The sequence below is a fragment of the Agelaius tricolor genome, unplaced genomic scaffold (genome assembly GCF_023055355.1).
Source record: "Agelaius tricolor isolate 1412-34295 unplaced genomic scaffold, bAgeTri1.0.p SCAF_16, whole genome shotgun sequence".
NCBI classification, from domain to species: domain Eukaryota; kingdom Metazoa; phylum Chordata; class Aves; order Passeriformes; family Icteridae; genus Agelaius; species Agelaius tricolor.
In genome coordinates, this window is record NW_027269276.1 from 11,865,919 (window position 1) to 11,891,015 (window position 25,097).

The window sequence follows — 25,097 nt, forward strand, 5'->3', positions numbered from 1 at the left end:
TGAGGAGCTCCATGCTGCCTCTGCTCTTGCTGTGCATGTGCATTGTTTCAGCACCAGTGGAACTTCCACTGCTTTCCAAGTCTTCTAGTCACATTATAAACCTTTAAAAATTGTATACAGTGTTGTTTACTAACACGTGATGCTTAGTAGGTAGCTGAAACATCCTCAAAATCCTGATGATTAAGTACACACCAGCACTTTGGGCACCTTGGTGCTTGGATTCTGCCTGCCCCGTGCCAACAGAAGCGCTGCAGGAGCTCTGGCCCGGAGCTTTCCAGGAGCAGCCGCTGTATTTGCTCCCTTAGCGGGTCAGGGAGCGACAGGGCAAGGGACTCCTCTGCGCGGTGCCCTGCCTGACAGCCCACAGGGGGAAGCTGCATGTTGTGCACAGAGAAGAAACAAAGTGTGGGCAGAGGAGAAGACGAGGAGCCTGAAGGGGCCAAAGGAAGAAAGAAGCTACAAGAGAGATCTGCAAGGCCGCGGCGCGCCGAAAAGGGTCCCATGAGCGGGGCGGCCCCGGCGCTTTGCCCCGCGGGGACAGCACACAGGCGGAGTACCCGTGCGGAGGGGCCGCCACACACCCCGGGGGCACGGGCTGCCTCACAAGGGACCCCGCACATCACCTCGATCCAGCGCCCTGCCGGACAGGGGCAACTTGCACAGCCCGGGTTGTTCAGAGCTGCCTCCAACCTGGCCTTGAGCATCTCCATGGCCCGGGCCGGTACCTGGACCGACACCGGGACCCGCTCCAGGCCCCGCCACTCCCAGGGCCCCGCCCTCACTCGCGCGCAGGCGCAGGCGCGGGCGGGTCGGCGGCTCCCGGCGTGCGCGGGGCGCAGGCGCGGCGCTGCTGGTCGGGCTGGGCGAGCGGGGAGCGGCGGCCGCCCGGGTGAGGGGAGCGGCAGCGGCGCGACGAAACGGGACGGGGGTGCCGGGCGGAGCCGGGCCGAGCTGGGCTCGAGCGGGCACAGCCCTCCGCCCGCCGCGACAGGAGCCCGGTGGGAGGAGGGAGACGGGGCTGGGTTGACGCCCGCCCGGCCGGACCCCGGCGGCTCACGAGGGCCCGGAGCCCCGCTGGTGCTGGGGAGAGGGGAGGTCCGGCCGGGGCGGCGCTGGGCCCGACAGCGGGGCCTGCCCGGGCGGTGGGCGCGGGGCTGAGGGGCCGGGGGAGCTGCGGGGCTGGGCTGGGTGTTCAGCCAGCGCCCCGCTCTGCTGAGCAGCCCGAAAACGGAGACTTGGGAAGCTTCGCCTGTAGAGCTGGTGCCCGTAGTCCTTTCAGTTTGCTGCATGTGTTTCCACGGCTCGCCCTCGCTCGGGTCCCCGCGGTCGGTGGCGGAGGGATGGATGCCTTTCCGGGGCGGGGTGCGCTCCGTACACCGACACCGGGCCGGCGCTCCCGGAGCCTCCCGTGCGCCCCTGCCCGGGGCTTGTTCCGAGAGCTGCTCGGAGCTTGTTCCGAGAGCTGCTCGGAGCTTTCGGGGGCCTGCTCTGAGAGCCTGGCGATCTGCGGGTAGGCGCGAGTTGTGTTGAAATAAGTCATGTTCTAGGGACGTTGCCGTGTACTTAAAGTTTGCTGCAATGTGTTGGATCAGTGCTCATAACTAAAGTTTAGCTACGGTGTCAGGTGTAGAGAGCTTGAAAGGCAGCCAGTGATTTAAGGGAGGACCTGAAATTGACTTCCACTCAGAAGTTTTCCTGAAGTAATAGAATGGAAATGAATTAAATTTCTTCTGCTGTTCTGTTCCAGGCTTGTGAGTTTTGCTACTTTTCTGCAATGGATAAAAGATAACTGAATGTTTCAATAAACGTTCAGGTAGCTTATATCTGAAGTTTCTTTTTGACTAAGACACCAGCAGGCAATTTCTCCAGGAGCAGATACTGTGTATTAATGGGTAGCAAGTTTCTATTGAAGAACATCCAGGTATTTTCTGAAAAAAGTTATCCCTAACCATCCCTCATCCTGGTCAGTCAGTAGCTTCCTGCATGTTGGGAGGGAGAATGGACAGCTGGAGTGGTGATTTGTGACTGAGGAACTTCTTGGAGCACCTGGGATTTTTATCTTATCCCAGCCTTGTATTTATTTGGGATTGTAACACCTGCCCTGCAGCAAGTTTGGTGAGCATGCCTGGAAGTGCCATGGGTGCCTCTTCCATGCCCTGTGCAGCTTGCCAAGCTTGTCACCCCTGCCATTGCCTGGGCTGACTGGGTATGTCTGTTTAGCCCTGCAGTGTATTCAGGAACAGGCACACAGCAGTAAGTTTTTATGGGACAATGCCAGCTTGGCCATCACTCAGAGCACCCTGTCTGCAAGAGAGCTGTGTCCCAGTTCTGTGTCATTGTACACAGGATTTATAAAAGAGCAAAGTGGGCTTTGGTTGCAGGTGCCTTCTGATACAGAGGAGGAGCTTGCAGGAACTGGAAACACAGATGTGTTCAGGTTTCCTTCACTATGGAAGCATCTTCATGGTCTATGTGGTTACTCTGCAGTAGCTGCCTGTCCCCCTCCACTCCCTGGGTCACTGCGTGGACAAATGTGAAGTTAGAGAAGCTCAGTTTACCATATATAAAGCTTAGTAAATTATCTTTTTGAACAGAATGAAGCCTCGGGCTTGCTTTTCTAGGAAAATAGCCCAGAATAGTTGTGTCTTCCCGCCTGGAAAGCAGAGTTTACCCTGAGGAGAAGTGTGGGCAAAGGCGAGCTGCCCCCTGCTGGCTCCATGAGGCTCTGGGCCGGGGGATGTCTGCTCCCTCCCGGGGCAGGACAACCCTGATCCTGGGCCCTAGCCCAGGCTGGGGCTTTGGAATCCTCAGGTGGGTTTCTAAAAGCTTTCTGCTAAGAAAGACAGTATTAGGCTGTTCAGCAGACTTAGAAGGCATTACAAAAATATCTTAAGGAACCTGCTGGGATTATGGTAATATTTATATTTACTAATTTTTCTCCTTGCTTTAGTAAGTAAAGATAGCTCTTTCAAGTGCAGTACATTCTTCATAAAGAGCTCTGGATAATCTTGCACACTGGAAAATAGAATTGTTGCCATCGCAGGGGTTCCCTGGGGAAATGCTCAGATTTGGCTCCTCCAAGCAGCTGGGAGGGTCTGGGGCCCTGAGTGGTGCAGGAATGCTGACAGCCCTGCACACCCCCCTGCTCTGCTGGGGTCACCCAGAGGCTGGGGGGAAGGAGGCTCATGAGGAACAAATGAGATTAAAGTGAGCTCTGACTGTGCTGGCCAAACCCAGCTCAGTTTGTTTTTCATGATGTTGCTTCTATTTTAAAATCCAAGTCACGGAAGCCATTTACAGTGAACTTTAACAACACTGTTGTTTCCTGTGGGCAAGTTATATCTAAAGAGTTTCTCCCGTTTGTGTCCCAAGAAATTATGTTCTTGAATATAACAGAAATTTCATGGGGGGCAAGGGGTGGAGTTTTTGAAAGATAATTGGAAGCTTGCTATTTTTAGAATCTTCGAGTTTTTAAAAATATGTTTTCAGAGAGGAGGGGAGAAAAAAATATTTTGACTTGTGCATAAGAAGTGTGTGAAAGTTGTTTGACAGTTTTTCAAGTGGTTATTCAGGTAATGGCATATAAAATGATATAAAGTTACTGCTGTTTTCTCATTTCTTTAGTTCTTCATTGATTTCCCAGGCCTGGGAATAATGGCAAGATTTTTTTCTCTGTGATGTCCAGCAGAATTTCTTCCTTTCTGATTTTCAGCTTCTCTTCTTCTTAACAATCAGGAAATTGACATTTGATGGACTGGAAGTGATGGCTTTCTTTCAGTTTCTCTAAATGTGACTATGAAGTTGCTGGAGTGAAGAACTTCACGTTACAGTTATATATCTGAGAAAGAATATTAACTCTTTGGACTTTTAAGCAATGTTTTCATGGTAAAGCTAAGAAGGATACTTAAAAGTAAACTAGCTCTGCTCATGAAAAAAGGGCAAAGTATTTGCAAAGCCAAAATTGATGGTTACAGTTTTTCCCATGATTTTGCATTAAGAACACACATATACATATCTCTATATATATAAATAAAATGCACCACAAATATTCACAGGCCAAGTAACTGCTCCTTCTAAAAGCCTGTAGTTTGTTATGCATGTGTCTCTATGCTGAGCTGCTACAGCAAGTGATGGAAAGCAAATAGAGCACTAAGTGTGTTTAATGGGAGGTGAAAGGCTTGTTTGATTAGATTAGGGCTTTAGCTGGCCTTTATGCCCTTTTTAGGCAGTGAGAATTCCTTACACTATGTTTTAAAAGCTGATTTTTAGCATGTTGTATGCAAGTGTTGTATATGCTGTGTTTTCTTTTGTAGGGAATGTTTGAGAGTTGTTGCCAAGCAATCTCAGTGTGCTCACCAGTGCTACCATCATACAATTTAAAGGTGTCTCACATTAAGGGTGCTTTCATATTTTAAAAAAATGTCCCTGATAGGTATTAGAAAATATGTCCAAAACTCTTTAAATTTGTATTTGCCAGGCCACATGTGATTCTCTTCTTGCTGAAGTGAAGCTTCAGTTACAGAAACTGGGTTTTTTTGTTCTGCTGCTTTATTTTTCACTTTTGTGTGTGTTTGTGTGTGTGTGTGTGTGTGAACACTGTACCTGAGGATTTGATTTGACTTCTTTGGTTGTATACAAACAAGTGAGACTAAGGGCTGTGACCTGAAAATTAATGAATGTATTACAAAGGATGAGTAGTTTTCCAATACGAAATATCCCAATGCAGTAAATAAAATGTAATTAATTCTGGATGACAACATTTGTGGCAATAATGGAGAGGAAGCACAGATGATGTTGATGAAGATAATGTATGGTTATGCAGTGCAAGTCTCTTTCAGAGTAAGGGCAACATTATTCTGCAGCTTACTAACCATTCTGCTCCTTATAATTACCTGTTAAAACTGCACCTTTTAATATTTGAATGCAAATGGACATGCAGAACTGTGGTAAATAGCAGTATCTTGGTGTAGGGCAGCCTGGTCACAAAGGGCTATGTGTAATGAGCTGCAGGAAATGTTTTTCTCCTGTGATCCTGTGTAATGGCTTGAACTGTAAGGAAGGGCAGAACATTAAGGCTCCAGAAATGAGAAGTTCACATGCAGATTGTGTGGCATCAGCTAATTATCCATCAGCTGCTTGCACCTGGAGAAACAAATACTGCCAGACTATGAAAACTGTAGGAGGTGGCTCTCTAGGCCACAGAGTCACTCTTTTAATTACTTTTGGAACTTGGGAAAACATAGGTGTGCTACTCTGCATTTTCTGCAGCCAGTAAGTTGGATGGCCCTCGCTCTGTAGCCTCTTGCAAAAGGTCTGGGCTCTTCCAGCATGATTTGGTTTAGTTCAGAGGAAGCCAGAGTTCTTTTGATGTAATTTACCACAAAAAGGAGAATTCCTCCTTACGTTTGAGAGAGCTTTGCAAAGGTCAGCTTTGGTCCATCAGTGTCAACTGTAGTTCACAATAAAGCTCTTCTGTTTATATCAGCAAGACTTTCTTAAAAGCAGACATCCTGAAAATAGCCAAATATATTCCTCATTCAGGTGTAGATGTTAATAGGACCTGGAAATTCACTGTTCTTGCAAAGGCAGTTGTTAAAACCAGATTAATTTTACAGGTACACTTGACTGAATGGTGTGGATGAACCTCTGTGTGCTCAGGTCTGTTCAGTGTCTCTGAATTAAAATGTCACCATATGTAACTGTGGCAGCCAGGGAGACCTTTCTGGATGTAAACAACTGAGGTGGAGGAATCCTGTGTGAAGGATTCCATGGTATAGCATGTATGTATATACAGCCTGCCTTTTCCTGCTGCTTAGGAGGCAGTGACTAAATTGATCTGGTTTTGAAGGACAGTGTAAGTGTGGATTTGAAGCAATGCAGTTGTATTTATGGTGTGAGCATCTGTCCTTGGATAGGGGCTACTGGAGAAAAAAAGATTTTTACTGTGTGCCTGGTCTGTGTTGTGTATTTCTATAGAGCCAAAAAATGGGTTTAAGGAAACTAATGAACAGGAATGTATACATTTAGCTTTTGCTTCCCAAACACCTTATGGACTCTCTTGCTTATTTACAGAGACTCATCACAATTACCTTTTCTTTGTCTGTGTGGTCAGCTTGCAGCAAGAATTTGGCTGAACAAAAGGAGAGTCCTAGAACTTGTTTCAGAAAAATGAGAGGAAACAACTTGTCTGCTTGAACACTGCTATGATTAACTGTTTTTTCCATCAAAAATTGTGGATGTTAGAAGATATGTTCCCTGCCTGCTCCTTGTCTGTGAGAAGTGCTATAGAGATTGTACATTTTGAAGGACCCTGGTTTCCTCTGAATAGAACATTTAGCAACCAGTTTATTCTTTATTTTTAATTTTTAATTTTTTTTTTAATTTCAGGGGTTTTATGGTCATAGGATTGACTGGAGGGCTGCCACTTAGAAGCTGTGTTTCCTATGCTTTTCATCAAGCTATTGTAATTTTCCTTGGACAGAACAGAATGTTGTTTCAATGTTAGTGCTATAATTAACTTGGAGGCAAACTTCCTTTGTTTCCTCTGTAGGTAATATGCAAGAGTATGAGTCAGTAATAACCAATTACCTTGTTTATAGGAAATTATCCTTAAGTGCCCTTGAACTGCTGTAGCAACAATAAATGTGGAGCATCTTAACTCTTCTTTTGACTTCATTATGTGTAAAAAACGAAGGTGTTAAACTGGTAGGATCTCCTCTCTCCTGCCCTGCTCTGTGGGAGTTATGGCTTCAGTGTTCTTATCAAGAGGATTGGGTATTGAGTTTGATTTGAAAATAGATATAGCTTAATTAGGTATAGTTTGATTGCTGATGGACAAAGGCATGGTGGGACAGGATTCTCATCAGTGAAGAAGCACAGCTTCCAGGTGCTCCTTGTCAGCTGAGGAGTAACAGGTACCAGCAGTGGGTGACAAAGCTTTCCTTTCACACATGTACATGGAGGCTGAAGATGCTTTGTGGTTGGGATATTTACCTTAACTCTGCTTATTTCTTTTTAAAAGTTTTTCATAGATCTGGATAAGAATTAAGACTTGGCTTTGAAGTGCTTGAGCACCTTGCTACTGCCCAAGTCATGACGCTCCCGTTTCGAAAGGACTTGGACAAGTACAAAGATCTCGATGAGGATGAAATTCTTGGCAAACTTTCGGAAGAAGAACTGAAACAACTGGAAACTGTTTTGGATGATCTTGACCCCGAGGTAGGCATTAGCCAAGAGAAGTTTTATTTTTTTCATTTGTTCCATTACTAGTCTAAAATAAATTGAGACTTTGTACAATATGCTTTTGGACAGAGTCTTTTTCATAGCGTGCTGATGATCTCACAGATATATATGTGTATGTAATGCTTATTTCCTGTTTGCAAGGTGGACACAACTGCAGCCAAGGAGAACATAAGAAGGGATAGCTGGGAGGAGCTTTCCGGGATTGATTTATAAATAAAAATTGCTGTTGTTCATGTTCTTGAGAAGAAAGTTTATTTAGAAAGGCCTGTTTAACTTTCCTGTTTCCAGTGCTGTCTGGTAAACAGCCCTTTTGCATCCATGTTTGTTTTATTATTTCTGCTGTGGAGTTAGATGGGAGTAGGAGGGTGCCAGCTTCTTCTAATGAGTCCTGGTCCTGTATCTGGTAGCTTGTATCTATTCCTGTCCTTATGCTGACTTTGTGAAGAGAAGACAAGTAATTGTTAAGCTCCTGAATGATTATGTCAGCATGGGATACTGAAAAAAGAATATTACAGCTTTCTGCTACAAAGAGCTGAGTTGTCCTCTACAGATATTGGAGCTAATTTCAGACTTCAAGACTTGTGTTTTCACCTCATGGTTCTCTCTGGTTTTCCTTTAATAAAACCAGGATTAATTTAATCTTGATGTTCAGGGATTGGTTCAGAATACTATGATCACCTGTTTTGTTGCACTGTGAGATATTACTGATATTTTAAATGCCTTTGACTTTATGGATGTTTTAACAGAGGAGAACTGGCAAAAGGGACTGGTTGTCATTCATGGCAGTCAGAATTCCTATCCTTTCTGGTCATTCTGTACTAATATCCTTTTTTTTTCTCTTTGTTGAAATATGTTGATATTATCAAAGAAACATCCCACCTTGAGTCAGGTCAAAACGAGAAATACTGTGTTAAAATAATAGTGGAGTCAGTTGCCTTAAAGACTTAAAATCACATGGATGTAAGTGACAGAGGAAATAGTCTCTTACTGAATGTCTAAACTGTAAATAGCTGAGTTTTATTTAGTACTGCTCATTTAAACAGTGCTGATTCTAGCAAAGAAATGTAAAGTAACTGGCAAATTGAATGCTGAGAGCTATTGCACTTAAAGAATTGCTTCTATCCTACTGAGAGCACAGTGTGCTGTATTTTCATTATATTCTCCATGTCTAGAATACCTCGTGTCCTTCCCTGCCCCAAAAAAAGGAAGTTGGCAGGAGGATCAAAGATTGCCTACAAAAGATGATGTATCAGGGCTGAACCTTGCAGACAGGGAGAAGGAAGTGGGAAATGAAGCTGAGCAGGTGCTCAGGCAGACCTGGTAAGCTTTGCTGCATTTGTTTTGCAGAACGCGCTGCTGCCTGCAGGCTTCCGGCAGAAGGACCAGACTGCCAAGAAGGCCTCGGCTCCCTTTGACAGGGAGCGGCTCCTGGCCTACCTGGAGAAGCAGGCGCTGGAGTACAAGGACAGGGAGGACTATGTGCCTTTTACAAGGGAAAAGAAAGGTAACAGCACCTCTTCCTGTGTGAGTGCTTGTGAAATCTCTGAAGTGGAGGAGCCAGAACTACTGTGAACTGAATTCGGTTGAAGCACTGGCAGCTGTAATGCTTCTAACTCACAGCATTTCCAAATGGCTGCTACTGTGCAGGGCCAGGAGGTTTCCTGGTCAGGCATTTGTGCTGCTGGGGCTGGTGTGCTCTTTGTGTGTAGCACAGGAAGGAAATAAGACTCAGAGATTTTATTATAGATTGTGAAGTTCTGATGGGCATGGTATCCTCAAAGTAAGGGCTAACTCTGATTTATGTCAATAATGACAAGTGCTGTCATGGTGCCTGTGGCTTATGCCTTGTGTTGAGTACAGACAGCAACCTTTATAACCCTGTGTTGGATTAGAGAAAAAGCAGTTGAATGATGTTGTGGTAGACAGTAATGTTGGAAGATGATGTAGGCTGACAAGTGGTGTATGCAGTCATGGTGTTTTTCTAGCATCCTTACTGAAAAGTTTAATAAGATTGCATAGTTACTCCTGACTAATTATACAGTTAACATCACAAGTTTTGAAATCTGGCAGTGGTTTGTGGTCTTTTCTTAAGGGTTTGAAACCCTTTAATTTTGCTTAATGCTCTGGTGTGAATCATTGCTTATTTCAGAATTGAGTCTTCATTCATCCACTGAGTTTGTGTCTATGACTGGGGGCTCTATTTGGTGAAAATTTGTTTGGGGTATTTGCATTTTCTCTTCCTGTGCCAGATAGCTTTACCTGACAATGCTGGTGCCTCCCTTTTTTTCTTGAAGTAATGGAGAGATTGTGACTTTATAGTGTGCTGCACCATGTATGATGGACTTCCTTCACAGAGCACTTTTTGCTTTATTTTGTAGTTCAACTCCTTTTGTGTTGAGAGGTAACTGTGGCCCTCTTTGCTGACAGCAGAATGGGAGTTTGGTGACTGAACCTGCAGGAGTAACCAAGTGCAGGACAATGCAATGTATTGACTGCAGAAGGCAGAAGCACCCATAGCAGCAGTGCCTTGGTGGTACCCCTGCTGCTGCCAAGGACCTGCTCATGTTGTGTTCAGCTGTGCCTGGCTCCTGCTGCTCTCCTGACACATCTGCCAGTCTGTGTTGGAGACAGACTGATGGCTAAGTGGGATTGAGTTCAGTATATTTGGGGCTCACAGGTGATTGGGGAATCTTTGAATCCTGTGAGTGAGCTAGGCAAGGAGGATGTGCTCTAATTCTGCATTTTCTGCTGACAGCTAGTGCTTCTTTCACAGAAATGGCTCTCTAAAGTCAGCTTACGTCTACATGCACACATAAAAGTATTTGCTTGGGTAGATAAAATCTGTGAGAATCTTGCAGAGAAACAGAAGGGTCCAGCTGTAATGAAGAGCTTGGTTAAGAAAGATCAAATGTCATTTCCTTTATGTAATAAAGTATTACTAAATAGTCTGTCTGCATGTTGCAATGAGTCATACCAGCATAGTAAAATTTCCTGTATCTCATAAAAAAAAGTTGCTATTTAGTAACTTCTGACATTTATTTGAGTGCTATAGGAAAAGAGAAAATAATATAAAAAATTAAATGTCAATTACTTTCATTAAAACTAAACATTCATTAAAAGAAATGTTTAGTATCCAAATTGATGCTCTGTTGAGTGGGCAGGAGGCAAGAAGGTCAAGCTCATGTTGGAGTAGGTGAGGGATAACCTTTTCTTTTTCCCTCATGAAAGTATTATGGTTCAAATTTGACTTGCTGTCACATTTGTTGCATTTTGCACAAAAATGACAATTGTAAATAATTTAATCATTTAAATCAAGAAATTATGATATTGATCTAGATGGAGAACTTGGAAAGGGCATAGGGTGCACCTTAATACTTGAGTAGGATGGTTTTTGCTATAGAGGGCTTGTATCCTAATGTGTTTTTCATTAATATTAAAACAGCCAACAGACAACTAAGCTGGGTTATAATTTTTCACTTCATCTAGAAATACATGTTATGGAGAAACAATAGCAAGTTGTGGAAGAAGGGTAGGTAAAAATCTTGCTTGATTCTCCTGCTAATTTAGGAGAAATGTGACAAATATAACCTTCAGTTCCAGAGGTATTGGGAGGAGAGAGATGGATTGGAGCTGCAGCTGGGTTTTTTGGTGCCATTTCTTGGGTCAGACTTTGCTAAAATATTTCTGTGTCCCTGGCTCATCTCCTTGCTCTAACTTGTTCCAGTTATTCATTTCATGGAGCAAGAAGAGGAAAAATCTACCCTTCTCTTTCCTTTTTCTATTTTAGTAGAATGATGTCCTGCATGGTGATTGGGTCTGCAGATTTATCAAAGAAGCTTACCCTAGATTAATTTTAAATATCCTGTCTTGCTATTGATTCTGGTAACCTTGTTTTCCTACTAGAGTGTGAAGGAAAAGACTCTTTTCCAGATGCCCCAAGTACCTAATTTTGGGGTTACATGCTATTAAAATAGTGTTGCTGTTCTTTCAGTGATAGATGATGTAATTTCTCCAGGTCTTTGGAACCTCTTTTGTTTTGTGCTATGTCATGTGGAAGAGCTGAAATAATGTAAAGTCTCCTGCTGTGGTGAAATGAACAATGCTAAAGAAATGCAAAGTTTTATCCCTAAATTATACTGTATTCCATTTTCCCAGTGCCTTGATTTTGTTTCTAAAAGCATCCTTAAAAACTTGCTTGGTTTTAAAAACACTATTTAATTATTCAAGTCACAGTCTGTTCCAATTAAGTGTTGAACCATAAAGTAAACCTTTGTTCAAGAGATTCATGAGACCAGTGTGGTAATAATTGCAACAAACCTAGCTTTGTCTCAGTGTGTGTATGTAAGTATGTCATAAAGACTTTGCAGGGTGTACTGCAAGGAGGAGGAGCTCTCATCCAAGCAGTAAAGCAAGGCTTCAGCACTGAAGGCTGCTGCCCTCAAGTGTATTCCACTCATCTGACTGAATCTGACCAATCCTCCTCCTCCTTCTCCCTTCTCTTGGAACAGCAGAAGAAGACAATTATTGCTGCTGAGATTAAAGCATATCTGAGATAGTAATGCACTTTGTGCTGTGTAGTGCAAGGCATTAGCTAAGTGCTGTGTAAACCAAGCTGTGCATTTCCAGCCTTTGCACTCTTCTAATTGTGGCTTTCTCTTCCCTTTGCATTCCTGCTGGGGTGTGTTTGTTCTGTCCAGATTTGCAGTTCATGTAACCTCTGCTTTAGGCTTGATTTGGTTTGGTTTTTCCCCTTCTCTATCACCCAGAAAACAGAGTGAAACTGTAGCTGAAACTACTACTGAAACTAAAGCTCTTCTGTTGGCACCCTGCTCAGTTGTTGCTCCAGATCACCATTGCCTTCTGTTGCAGCAGGATTTGGGATGCTGTGTTATCTGTTTGCCATACAATCGCTTTAAAGGAAGTGTGTTACATGTTGTGTACTGAAACCAATATCCTGTAGGAGCTTTGCAGAAACAGCTTGTCAAATTGATATCCTCCATACAAGAGCACAAGAACAAAATAATATGTGATACTCAAGTCTTAATGTAAAACAGTTTTCTAATTTACTGCTATGTGGCCTGTAATGAGATCAGATAGCAGATAACAGCTCTGCTTCTGCACTAGGACATTGAGGAACTCACTTGTAAGTTGAATTAAAAACATTAGTATGAAATTGTGCTTACAAGGGAATTGATAAACCTAAGTCTGTTACATGGTAAGAACTGGAGATTGATGAAGTGTGGATTATAGAAATTTCTGAACTAAGGAAAGTTAAAGGAACACAAGATGTAAGGAATGCATCAGATGTTGCTCACTTTTCTTCATGAAAAAAGCTTGTATTCAGTTGTTTGCAGGTACCACTTGATTTGTTTTCCCAAATGGAGTACTCCAAATGTGGATTTTAGACTTTCTTCTGCTGTGCTAGGTGTGGCTGCCTGTTAGTGTGGGGTGTGTAAGAATAGTATCAGCAATGTGCACTGCATGGCCCCACTGAACAGATCTGATTTCTGCAAGGTACTGACTCCCACCTTTAAATCCTGTGGACCTGTGTGGGAACTGTCCAGGGCACTTCCATAAACACCATCCAGTGTTCCTGCCTTTAGAGCAATACAGCTGGGTGGAACTGAGAACTGAAAGTTCATTATGTAGCAGAGGAGGCCTGTGACTTAATCCTGGATGTGCATCATCTAGCATGTAGCTGAAATACATGGAACACTTGCCTATATAATTATTATAAAAATGATGTGAACATCCCTGAAATTTGCCTCTTCATGTTGCATTGCTTCATCTTTGCATTATCCTGCCTGGCTGCAAAGGAGCTGTCATGTTCCTTCATGTAATCAAATCCCTACTATTTGGAAATGTTCCACTTGAGGGCCAGGCAAGCTGCACAGATGTGTAGTGGTTTTTGGTTTTATTTAAAGCTTGCACTAGGAGGGGGGAAGGGACTTGCTGAACTGTATTGGCAGTAGGCCTGGAGTGAGATCATTGTCCCCAGAGACACAGGGGTCTTACCCTTCTGGAAGTAAGTTCATTGCTAAAAGGGAGTGGGGAAGGATCTACTCTTGTATGTGCATTGTAAACCTCTGATTTCTGCTCTAGGACGAGATGAAGCCAATGAATGAGAAATTATGTACACAAGGGTGTGACTTGTTTTATAACAAAAACTGCTCCTGACCCAGCTCATGTGACTGGAGTTGGCTGCAGTGAACATTTCTGGAGGGCAGTGGCTTTTAACATTGTTACTTTCTTAAAAATTGATTATACTTCTCACTCTCCTTAGGTTTTCTAAAGAAAGGCATGTATGGATAAGTTTTTATTACTCTTAGGAAGCAAATATTTGAACCAGACGTTTGTAACCTATGAATTTAAGAATTACTGAACAGCAACATCAGGAAAAGTAGTTCTCTTTTTGTGAGCACTGTGGGGTGAATCAGACAGAAGGCTCAATTAGGTTAAAATACATTTTTGTCAAGTTGCTTTTAATTGAGATTAATTTCTTTTTCTTGGTCTCTTCCTGGTGCAAATAGGATGGCTGAACTAAGGCTCAGGTGCTCGAATCTCACTGTCCTCCTTCCTTGTACTCCAAAATCCTCACCTTTTTACTAGCCCATATTACTGAGGGAAAATAGCACAAACATAGCTGCTGAAAGGCTTTCAATCATGTGTATGCTGCTCAGAGTGTTTCATGGACTGATGAAAAGCTTGTCAAACATTCTCTTCTATAAACTACAGTTTAAGTTAAAGGTTAATCTTGCCCCAGTAGGTGATGTTGGTAAAATAAAATGATAGAAATGCATTGCATCATTTATATCAAAACAACCTGAAACAATTGCTACATAAGCCTTCAATTTATGAAGAAGAATTCTGTAATTTCTGAAGGTTTGCTTTTAATCCCGAATCAATTTATGAAGGTTTTCTTTTAATACTGAATCACCAACCATTTCTTTTGCACTGTCCATCAAATCTGAGGTAATGAATGTCAGCTGCACTTAACTACTGTTTGGAATCAGTAAATTATGTAAGGAGGTTTGTTTTCTGCTTCTAAATATGGGTAATGACCATTTATACAAGTTTCCAAAGAGATAGCAACCCAGGAACAAAGATACCGTGTTGCTAGCAACAGCTCTTGGTCATCAGACTGTGTTGTCAGAGAAAAACCTGGTGTGCTTCTCTGTCATCTGTGCTAGTGGGAATGCATTAACTTCCTTTAAAAGGAAATGACCACAAACTACTGTAATCTAGAGAAGATATGGAATACATGATTTTGGGTTTAGTGATGCTAAACTCCATCTGCTATCACTGTAACTGGGACATTGGGACAGCAATGATTCCTCTGTGGAAATACTTTTTATAGCTATGGATATGGCAGAGGGTGGACTCCTGAATTAGGACTGAGACTTCATAGGATGATTATCAAGACCACTTCCTACCCCAGGAAATAACAAAAGGAAGCTGGAACTCCTTTTCCATTGCTCTTTCTGTGGATAGCTCAGGCAACTGGGAAAGTTTGAAAAACTTGAACCTTAAATGGCTGTTAAGATTTGATTCCCAGTTGTGTAGGTGGGAACAATTTCTCTCAAATGCATCAGTACAAGAGCTTTTGTTTGTCTTGTTAATTTGTCCTGAACCTAAGCACCCCTTGCTTGTCCTGGCACTTACCCAGTGGATGACTTATTTGTTCTGAGGGACCATTCACAGCTGAATTGTTAGAGAGACTTTCTCATATTCTGATTTCCTACCCTAAAGGTGTATGCAGGAATTATGATAACTACACAGACCTCTACCTAATTCCTGTATTCTAAAATACGTTTTCCCATTACCTGCCTGTAATAAAAAAGGTTGGTGCAGAATGTAATATTACTCCTGGTTCTTTTGCCATTGAATCTTTGATGACCTTTCTAAATACCATTTTAGAGAACAGTATCACTGGCAGAGAAATCTACCATGTTTTGTGCTGTTCACAAACCATGGCTTTCTCACTCAGCTTTGGTTTTTTGCTTCAGAACTGAGGTTAACATGTGAAATCAGAAATACTGTGTATAGTGTAAAAACTGCAGTGAATAAAGTACATAGTATTTGAAACATAAGTAGTGATATAATACAAACTAACATCAGACTTTCCATTTTGTTTACTCCAGGGAAAATATTTATCCCCAAGCAAAAGCCTGTACAGTCTTTCACAGAAGAAAAATTCTCTCTTGATCCAGAACTGGAGGAAGCCTTGACCAGTGCCACAGACACAGAACTGGGTGACCTTGCAGGTGAGGTTTTTTTGAAGGATGGATGGGCTGGTACATGTTTAGAGAAGGAAGATCTATAATTAATGTGACGGTGTATTGATCTGACTACAGGATGTTGTAGTTGTGATAGAAGCCAGATTATGTTGTTTGAAGTGTTTTACTTCGTTGATTTGTGAGGAAGTTAATTCTTTTGGCCTGCAAAAGATACCTGATTTTCAGACTCAAAACCTTTAAATCCTTTCCTCAGACTGGCTGGTTTTTGATGTGTATGTATCTGCTTTTTCTTGTGTATAACAATATGTTTGTTTGTGCCTGTATTCCTAAAGCTTCATTTTTGTGATTGAGCTGCACTTTTTAATGTTGGTGCTTGAACCTGGTGAGGTCAGAACTTTCTAAGATGTGAAAGTTAACCAAAATGTCTATAATTAAGTATCTTTTCTACTTTTTTCAAATAAGATACTGAATGGCTTTTTGTACTGATAAGTATTGTACAAACGTCAGGTTTTGTTATTTAAAGGAGCCCTGCATCTGAGCTGAATTAGGAACAGTAAAAACTGGTTTTTGCTTTTTATTTTTCTTTTTCAGCAATACTGGGAATGTCCAACTTGATAACAAACAATCAGTTCTGTGATGTAGTAGGAAGCAGTAATGGGATTGACAAAGACAGCTTCTCAAGTAAGTTTGTACCCAAGTGCTAGAAAAATCAATTAATTCTCTGTACTGCACACCATTCCTATAGCATTCACCAACATTCTTTTAGACTCTTCCAGTCTTAGTCTGGAAATGTGTATGCCTATAACATTGCTAATTGAGTTCTGGCAAGAGTGGAATTGAAATATAAATACACTAAAGTGTCCTCTGCATTTAAGTCACTTTTAGGTGACAAAATAGGCATAAGCATGCATTGTGTGTGTTGGTTCTTAGGTTCTATATTTGTGTTTGTAATTCAACTCCTATGTGCTTTCTGGAAAAAGAAGCAGAAAGGCTGTGAGGACTTTTGAAATTGAAAAGAATTGAACTTTATGAAAATATGGTCAGGAGATGATGGTATGCTTTTTTGGTGGGGAGAGATGTATATACTGATGAAATGATCTTTAAATACAGTAAATATTTAGTATGTGTATAATTTATTCACAATGAATGTGTGCAACCTGTTTGATTACATTTAAATGCCTTACTTTTCAGATATAGTAAAAGGTGAAAAAATGTTGCCTGTTTTTGATGAACCACCAAATCCTACAAATGTGGAGGAGACACTGCAAAGGATTAAAGATAATGATTCTCGTCTTGTTGAAGTTAATCTAAATAACATTAAGGTAATTACCTGAAGGCTGCAGTAAATATGCTGCTTTTTCTCAGTAGAAGACACTTCTAGCTGCAAAACTCTCCAAGAGAGCATGATAGGCTTATTCTAAGTACAGCAATCTTTCTGCTGAATGTTGCAGTGTGTATAAGCTCAGAACCTGCAGCTAAACCAATAAGCCATCTTGATTTCTCTTGCCAAATGTGTATTTAAAAAGTCTTAGACTTTCTCACTGCCAGCCCAGATTTCTGTCACTGCCAAGCTGGCAGCAGTTCCAGCAGCTCATTATCATGGAGTTAACTATTTTGTTGAATCCTTTGTCCTTGGTGAAGCAATGTGCTCTCAGTTTCTATTGCAAGCAAAGGGATATTTGTCCCTTTCATCCTTCTGATTCTTGTACAAAAGGGCTGGTGGAAGTTAGGGCAGCTTCTGCTCCCAAGTAATGTGTAAAAACACAGTTGTATTTTTACACATGACAAGCTTTTGTATATTTGCTTGAAAGAAACCAGAACTGCAGCACCCCTGACTTGCAGTGCAGACACCAGAGACATTCTTGCCAGCAACCAGGGCTGCTTGTTCCCCTTCCTAAATTGGGGAAATAAAATCCATGGTTTAAGAATACTCTGTAACAGGTACATGCTAGCCAAAGTAACTGCCTAAATAGGCAACAGATCAAAGTTTCTGATACAATAAACTGGGACATTTGCTATCCTAATTAATTGTTTAAAATTATTCCATTTAAGCTAGGTTGTTACTATTCTGTAAAAATGATTGCTTTGTAGAATTGGTGACTCTTACAGCCATTGCATCTTAGGGTAGGTCTTGGCTGTGAGACTGCTGGAGACAGTGGTAGTTAATATTGTGGGGCATTTTGCTGTAAAGAGAATAAGATAGAGAGAGAAGCTGGGGGGAGGGGATAAACTTGTGTATCTCAAGAGAGTGAAATGCTATTTTTAATTCAAGAACATACCAATTCCAACGCTGAAAGAATTTGCAAAAGCCTTAGAAACCAACACACATGTGAAGAATTTCAGCCTGGCAGCCACCCGAAGCAATGATCCTGTTGCTGTTGTAAGTACTCGTGATAAGGGCTTTGAGTGGGGTGCAGGGGAAGTTAGGATGGAAAGGCAATGGTAAGGGATTGAATTTAATCCAGTTTAAATGATGAGGGATGAAAATATTTCCATTCTGCTACACTGTAAATTATGTTTTCTTTAACAAACCTTTGTTGTATCTAAGTTGGTAAATGATTACTAGTAACTTAATATGCAGCAATGCTTCAGATGTGTGAGGAGAATTCTTTTTTCCAGTCCCTTTCCTTTATTTTTCATTTTGCTAACCTCCTTCCTTTTTACCTTTCTTTCCTAATTGTTTAATTCCTGCTGTTCATTCCAGTAGCCAATAGTACATTCAAAATTAATTTGCAGGAAGCACATTTGAGGACTTAAAAACACCTGTGATATTTTTCAACTAACTAGAGTTTTAGTTGAATTTGTAAAATACTTGTTTCTCTATCTCCCTGCTACCAAAGTTTGGCTTAAAATATTGGTATATAAAGCATAATATTAGTCAAAGTATCTAGCTTGATACAATTGAAACTTAAATATAATTTATTGTCAGGTTGGTTTTTTCTATGTTGAATTAAAGCAGTACCTTATTTAATTACAAATAAAGAGGTAAGAAAACAAAACTAATTGTTTTGCCAGGACAATCCTTTGCACTTGTTTTAAATTCAAGTTAGAAAAAAACCAGCTAGTTTGAAAGACTCCATTAAATGAACAAATGAGCATTTGAAAGCTTTGGGTTTGGGTCACTTAAAAAGTTTCTTTTCAGCAGGACTAAAACAAGTAATAAAACTCTATAAGGGCCTCTTTTCTCAGGTGTGGTTTTGTTGCATTTTTTGTGACTTGATAGAAAAAAATTCAGAGGGTACAGTTTTTCTGCCAGTAAACTCAGTGGTTAGCCATTCCTGTTTTCTTCCTTTCTCAGAAATAACACCAGGTATAAAAGTGCCTTTAGCTACATGCTGCTACTATGCTTAGAGCTTTGAATTTTACCTTTTCCTACCAAATCTGTAGACAAAAGCACTTTCAAAGTCAGATCTCCTGTTTACAAATTAACCATATCTAATTCTCCTCTCAGTTGACTAATGCCCTTTCTTTGGCCTTTGCTTAGCAGCCTGCATTGCTCGTTGTGTGCTGTGAAAGCTTACAAAATGGAATTGGTCCAATATGCTAATTTCAGACCATTTATATTCTGTGTAGCTTTTTAGTTTGTAACAAGAGAAAGGCCTTCTCTTGACTGAATGCTACTTAAGAAGGGAATTTAGATAATGCCTGGCTAAAAGAGTCATCTCAGTCTCAATAAGTGAAAGCTTGCAAAGTTACACCTTGCATCTCTGAACTTGCTGCTTCCATGGAACTAGTTAGTGGAAGTGGTTATTGCTGTGTCCTGTGAGGTACTGCAGCAAAATTCAAAAGTTTAATGATGCTTCCTTATATTCAAAGGCTCTTGCAGATATGCTGAGACGAAACACAAAATTAAAAAGTTTGAACATAGAATCAAACTTCATCACTGGAGTTGGAATTCTGGCATTGGTTGATGCACTGAAAGACAATGAAACATTGACAGAGATCAAAATTGATAATCAGGTAAGTGAGGTAGTGGTGATACCATAGCTAAACCCAGCCAATCCTAATTGACTGAATATTTTTACAAGCCAGCCTGTGATAAACTCTTCAAATATATTATGTTTAATTATCTTAACACCATCAACAATTGCCCTTAAGATTGTCAGAAGCATCCAGCTGAGGTTGATTTCTGTGCTTCCTTGTGCTTTAAAGTGTACAAATATATTTTAGGACCTTCTGCCTATATGATTAACTAGAATGAAGCTGAGTGTTTATTGACTGATATGGGGAAAGGATTTTGATCTCTTTCAAGATGAACACACCTAAGCTCTGTTGTCTTTGTGTACCTTTTATTTTAACAGAGGCAGCAGCTGGGTACAGCTGCAGAAGTAGAAATTGCCAAGATGCTTGAAGAAAACAGCAAGATCCTCAAATTTGGATACCATTTCACACAACAGGGACCTCGAGCCAGGGCAGCTGCAGCTATCACAAAAAACAATGATTTGGGTAAGACCTGTCATTATGAATTGACTGGGTGTGGGGCACAGGCTTTAAGGTTATTCCCCTTCTCTCTTGACAAAACCAGAGTAGCACAAGATTAGTAGATCAGTTTCAGGTTTCTCCTGTGCTTTACTCCTACTTTTTTGTTGCTGCTTGATGTTTTCTATTTTGTTGCAGGGTGTTCATGATGGGAGAATTTTTAGCATAGTCTAGAACAGGAGCATTAAAATTTTGTGTGAGTTATGGCAAAGGGAGTGAAAACAATAGTTTTGATCACCCAGTTGTATTCAGATAAGATTAATTTCCTCTTCAAAATCAGTACTTGAAACTAACAGTGTAGCATGTCCAGTTCAATGCCAGTATCCCAATGTTACTGGGATTGCTTGAGCAAGGAAACTGAACATACTGTCATGTACAGAGGCTGGGACTGGGTAATCTCTCCCTTGGTGGTTCTGTTCATGTACAATTAGCTACAAGTAGCTGATAGCAGTGGCATCTTTATTTGCTGCAGTCAGGTTTGTTGGAGCTCATCAGTTAGAATCCTAATTAAATGTATCAGCAGAAAATTGGTTAATAACATAGCACATGAACGGAAATAATTTGTATAATAATGTCACATACTTGAGGCACTCAGCTACAAAATAATGTCCATCTATTCAAGTGGAACTTCATTTTAAAACTCTATTTAATTAAATTTTTTTTGTGGTGACCTCTCATCAGTGTGAAAAGGGGCCAGGCAGTTTAGTAGTAGTAGTGGTAGTTAAGGAATATATTAGAGGGAATGACACAGGAAATTGGAATTTGGTTCAAAGATCTGATTCCCCTCTGAATAAGGGTTAAAGTGGAGGAGAACAGCTCTGAAAGATATGGATGAGTAACTAGCATAGAGCGCAGAGAGATAAGAAAGGCACTCAGACACTGCATATCTGTTTCTCAAAATAGATTCTAAACCAGTTGGGTTTTTTATCATAATGCTTCAGGTGTCTCACAGCTTTCTAAGGTTTCCTCTCTCACTAGTTCTCTTATTAGTGCTTGACTGTTCAAAATCTGTGCTTCTATTGATATCTTGCCTTTTTTCCTTTGCTTTCATAGTCTGGAGTATGCGAGTAAAAGTTTCTGCAAATACCTTTTCATCTGTCCAGCCCTGAAGCTACAGAGAAGGTTACTCTGAATACCCACTTGGGTATTGAGCACTGAAACCAAGATGTTTGAAGTTTCTAATTTCTCTCTTTGTACGTTCCTTCTAAAAAGAAAGTCTACATCTTTTTCATTTTCCTTGCTCACACTGTGTTGTACCACTTCCCTGTTCATTGTCTGTGTACTATTAACTGCATGATTGGAGAAGTCTAGGGCTGGAAATTCTTCTCATCTGTTCTTGCAGTTTGATGAAAGCAGGTATGAATAACTTTTGCCACCTACTTTCCTTTGAGTGAATTTGAGAACACATTCACTTTCTTCTTATATAGATGTGCTTGCTTCATGTTTTAAACAAAATGGAAATGTCCTTTGTATTTGCCTTTATGTGTCCTATAAGACCTTTAGTGCCATTGGCTTTGTCCACACAGAAAAGGAAAACTGGAAAAAGGAAATTTGATAGTGTGAAAAGAAAGCATCAAAAATAATACAAATGTTGAGGAAAACTCCAGTCATTCAATCAATTTTGCATATTCTCAAATCTTAATAACATGTGAGCTTTTAGTTATTTTAATAATACATTTTTATGCTCTTGCATTTTCTGACAATTGAATGTTTTTATTAATAAATGGAAGGTGTTAGGCTGTTGATTGTAACATCTGTGTGTGTGTATAAATTGTGTTAGATATACTGTGAAGCTCTTGTAGTGTTTCTTTTGAAGCCATGTAAATTAAATTCACCTCTAAAAAACTGCAAAAACTGTAAAAAAAGAATCCTGGCTAAATCTGCTTATCAGACATAAGATGATTAATGTTTCCCACAAGTCCTTCCTTGGAAATATTTGCAACTGTTTGTGAATAAGGCTTATTTTAAAATGCTGCCTAATGCTAAGTGTTAGCTACTTTAATATGTGATACTTCATGTGACAAAGTAACTGTCCATGTTACAGAAACACAGAAAACAGTTAAAATGCTAATTAGCAAACCTTCTCTTTCTTGTCTCCTTGTTGCAGTTCGGAAGAGGAGGGTTGAAGGAGACAATTAGCAAAGCTGCTGCCAGAACTGTGGAGTCAGCACAGGCAGCACTGTGGGCTTCAGCAGTCTTGGACTCCATTGACCTGGTTAGAAGGGAAAAGACTGGATACCCCCTTCCTTTTAAAGCAAAGAATAGAATCATCTGCTGGTATGCAGCACGGTTTTGGGATGGATGGAGACACAGTAACTGTGCCAGTCTCTGTACCATAAGTTTTGATTGGGTTTTTTAAGGACTTTTTTTTGTATTTTAAGACTTGGGCTGTGCTTCCTACTAAAAATGTAATTGCAAATCAATGGTATAATTGTCTGTAGTCAAAGAATGGGACTTTTAAGATGATTGGGCAGATACTGACCCGACTGAAATGTTTGTAAGAAAATCTGGGGGTGTGTATTTACCAGGAGGGATGTGTATATTCCTGACAACAATGCTCTAGTGAAAAGGGATTCTTCACCCAGCAGCTGCACTCGTGTAGAGCTGTTCAGCTTTGTTCATCTGCACTGAAGAGAAATCTTTCACAGCAATGTTATTTGTAATTCTACTGGTTTATTTTTTATTTGTTCTTGATACTGTAATCAAGTTCAAAGACATCCTTTTAAGCCAAACAAAAATAAATTGGCTAAGGACTTCTCCTAAGGAATTAGAGGGACTAATACAAAAATGGAAGCCTTGGAAAACAAGGAAAAAATTCTGGAGTCTTGCAAAACGACAGTTTTTCTGTTACATCTAAATCCTTAAAGTCTTTTTCTAAAGATCCTGTAACTGTGTCTTGCTCTGTATCTAAACTGGATACATTTTTAGACTGATTTCATGTGTTCATCAGCATTATTTAGTTTATATTCTTTGTTTAAAAATTATCTACATTCATAAGTATCAATTTCTCTAGAAGTAGTGGACATTCATATTTAAAATTCTGCATACCTATACAGGAAAAGCAGCTTTAACTGTAAGACCACTGGGCCTAAGTTACATTACATTAAGCTATTTGTACTTCATACAAATCTAACAGTTTTCAATAATGAAATAACACTTTGAAGAAAGGGTTTTTCCATTCTATATCTGTCTGGATGTTGAAACACTACCTAAGACATGCAAAACCAAACCAATATGTAGTGTCAAATCTCTAGGGTGTAGTCATTGTTAAAATGTTTAAAGTTCTATGAGCAAACTAATAAGGCAACAAGAATCACTTCAACTTCTGTACATAATCACAGTACACTTTGAAATATGAAAATCTAGAAACTTTTTGGTGTAGGTCTGTTTGGACTGTACTTGTACTAGTTTGCTTTGAGATCCCAAAAATGTTCTACAGGACTGCTTGGCTGTATTTATAGCAACAGAGAATTCAACTGACAACTGTTTTCATCCAAAGATCATAATGTGGTGAGCATTTATATGTAGAAAACATTGGACTGAGAATTTTGCATCAGGTTGTATATACTGTAAAAACAGAGCAAGTCTCTGACACTGTGCCCACACTGTAATTTGCTGCAAGTCTTGGTTTGGATCTTTAAAGACAGACTTTATTCTGGAGATGGCTTCAAATGTTACTGCAACTGTACAGAGAATTTGGAATTATAGTGCCTTCAGTGGGGATGTATATATCTGGTTTATACTCGTGGAAGAACCGCTTTTCCCCCTACTTCTAGATCGGCGTTTTATTAGAATTACAAATAAATATGTGCTCTGAAAACTAAGTTGGAATGAATTCAGTTAAAACCAAAGACTACACTTACTGTAACCTCACAACACCAGAAGTGTTCTGATGAGTAACAAAAAGGGCTTCTTTTAGTTTGGGCTTTTGTAAATTTTCAAGAACTTTTTAGATTTTAAAATAAACTTTGAAATAGTTCTAATACAGTATGCATACAATCAGAAGTTAAGTGTATTTTTACAGACAGACACTGCTGTACAAATATGGCCAAAGCATGTCATGTGCTGAGTTGCCTAAAGCTGTACTTTACTTTTGATTTGCTAGGCACCATTATCATTTTGTGTCAAAAAACAGGCTGTAATGTCTTCCTTCATTTGTTGAAGGGCTGCATGTTCACAGAATCTGTTCACATACTGTGATTCTATGATGAGTTGTTTTATCACTACCTAAAAAGATTAGGCAGTTATCTCCTACTTGAAAATGAAGGAGAAAACTGAAAGGCTGGATTATGGAAAAAATAGCCCAAATCACATTCTTGCTTTTACTTAATCAAGTTTGGCTGTTTAATTATTTATATTCCAATCAAAGGCAGAGCCATTTAAGTTTCAGCTCTCAGGTGTCCTGTCACAAATGACAGTTAAATGGTTTAACTCTGTAGACAACAGCTAAAAATTTGACTGTTTTTGACTTTCAGGACAGATACCTGACAGGCTGGGCATGGAAAACAAATTTTTTCAATCAGAAGGGTTTAATCATCCAAATTGTTGGAAGACCTTTGGTGTGGTGCATGGAACAGTTTGCAGCAATCACTTTTGTGCCTGTGGTGTGTATCCTTTTTGGAATAAATGAAGAAATTCAGTCTGTAGCCGGGAATCTTCAACAAATTTCTTAACAAACAAAGTGAGCAATGATGTAATGCCATCGAGTGTGGTGAGATCTGTGTATGATTTCACTGATTGTGAGTGCAGGGGTGGTATTACTGTGAAAGCCAGTTACCATAAACACAAGGGATTTTTCTGAAAGAGATACTGTTTTCTTACTAATTATTTTTCCTGTTTAATGCAGAAATCAAATGACTGCATATGTTGATTCTGTTGGTTCCAAGCTAAGCATGGAAACATAATATTTCAGAGCAATTACCTATTTACTCTTGTATTTTAAAGAAATAGCCTCACTCTCTCTGCAGCTTGAGTAATCCTGCGTTTGTAAGCTACAAACGAGCAAGTGTTCGAGTTAAATTTCCATTGGGGAAGCAGGTATTGAGTATTTTAGCATATCAGCACTATATGCTGTCAGATTGTAAAACAGTTACTAATCTTTGGATGATTAAAGTACTGTATTCTTGTTGTGGCTTCGGG

The 25,097-nt window shown here is 40.3% G+C and overlaps 1 protein-coding gene across 3 annotated transcripts; it reads left to right on the plus strand.

Annotated features, from left to right (window-relative positions):
• Positions 1-818: 818 nt before the first annotated feature.
• LOC139596878 (tropomodulin-3-like) lies at positions 819-25,091 on the plus strand. Of its 3 annotated transcripts, none has more exons than XR_011681478.1 (11): positions 819-889; positions 7,022-7,218; positions 8,590-8,746; positions 15,384-15,506; positions 16,071-16,160; positions 16,671-16,801; positions 17,752-17,859; positions 19,296-19,439; positions 19,781-19,925; positions 21,012-21,151; positions 22,066-25,091. XR_011681478.1 is itself a non-coding variant. In XM_071441541.1 (10 exons), exons 2-10 carry the CDS (start codon positions 7,093-7,095, stop codon positions 22,095-22,097), a joined length of 1,056 nt encoding a protein of 351 aa, XP_071297642.1. In that variant the 5' UTR covers positions 819-889; positions 7,022-7,092; the 3' UTR covers positions 22,098-25,091. The 3 variants fall into 3 exon arrangements, 1 of the variants encoding a protein (XP_071297642.1); XR_011681479.1 differs by lacking the exon at positions 819-889 and adding an exon at positions 4,082-6,914; XM_071441541.1 differs by lacking the exon at positions 21,012-21,151.
• The last annotated feature ends 6 nt before the right edge of the window (positions 25,092-25,097 follow it).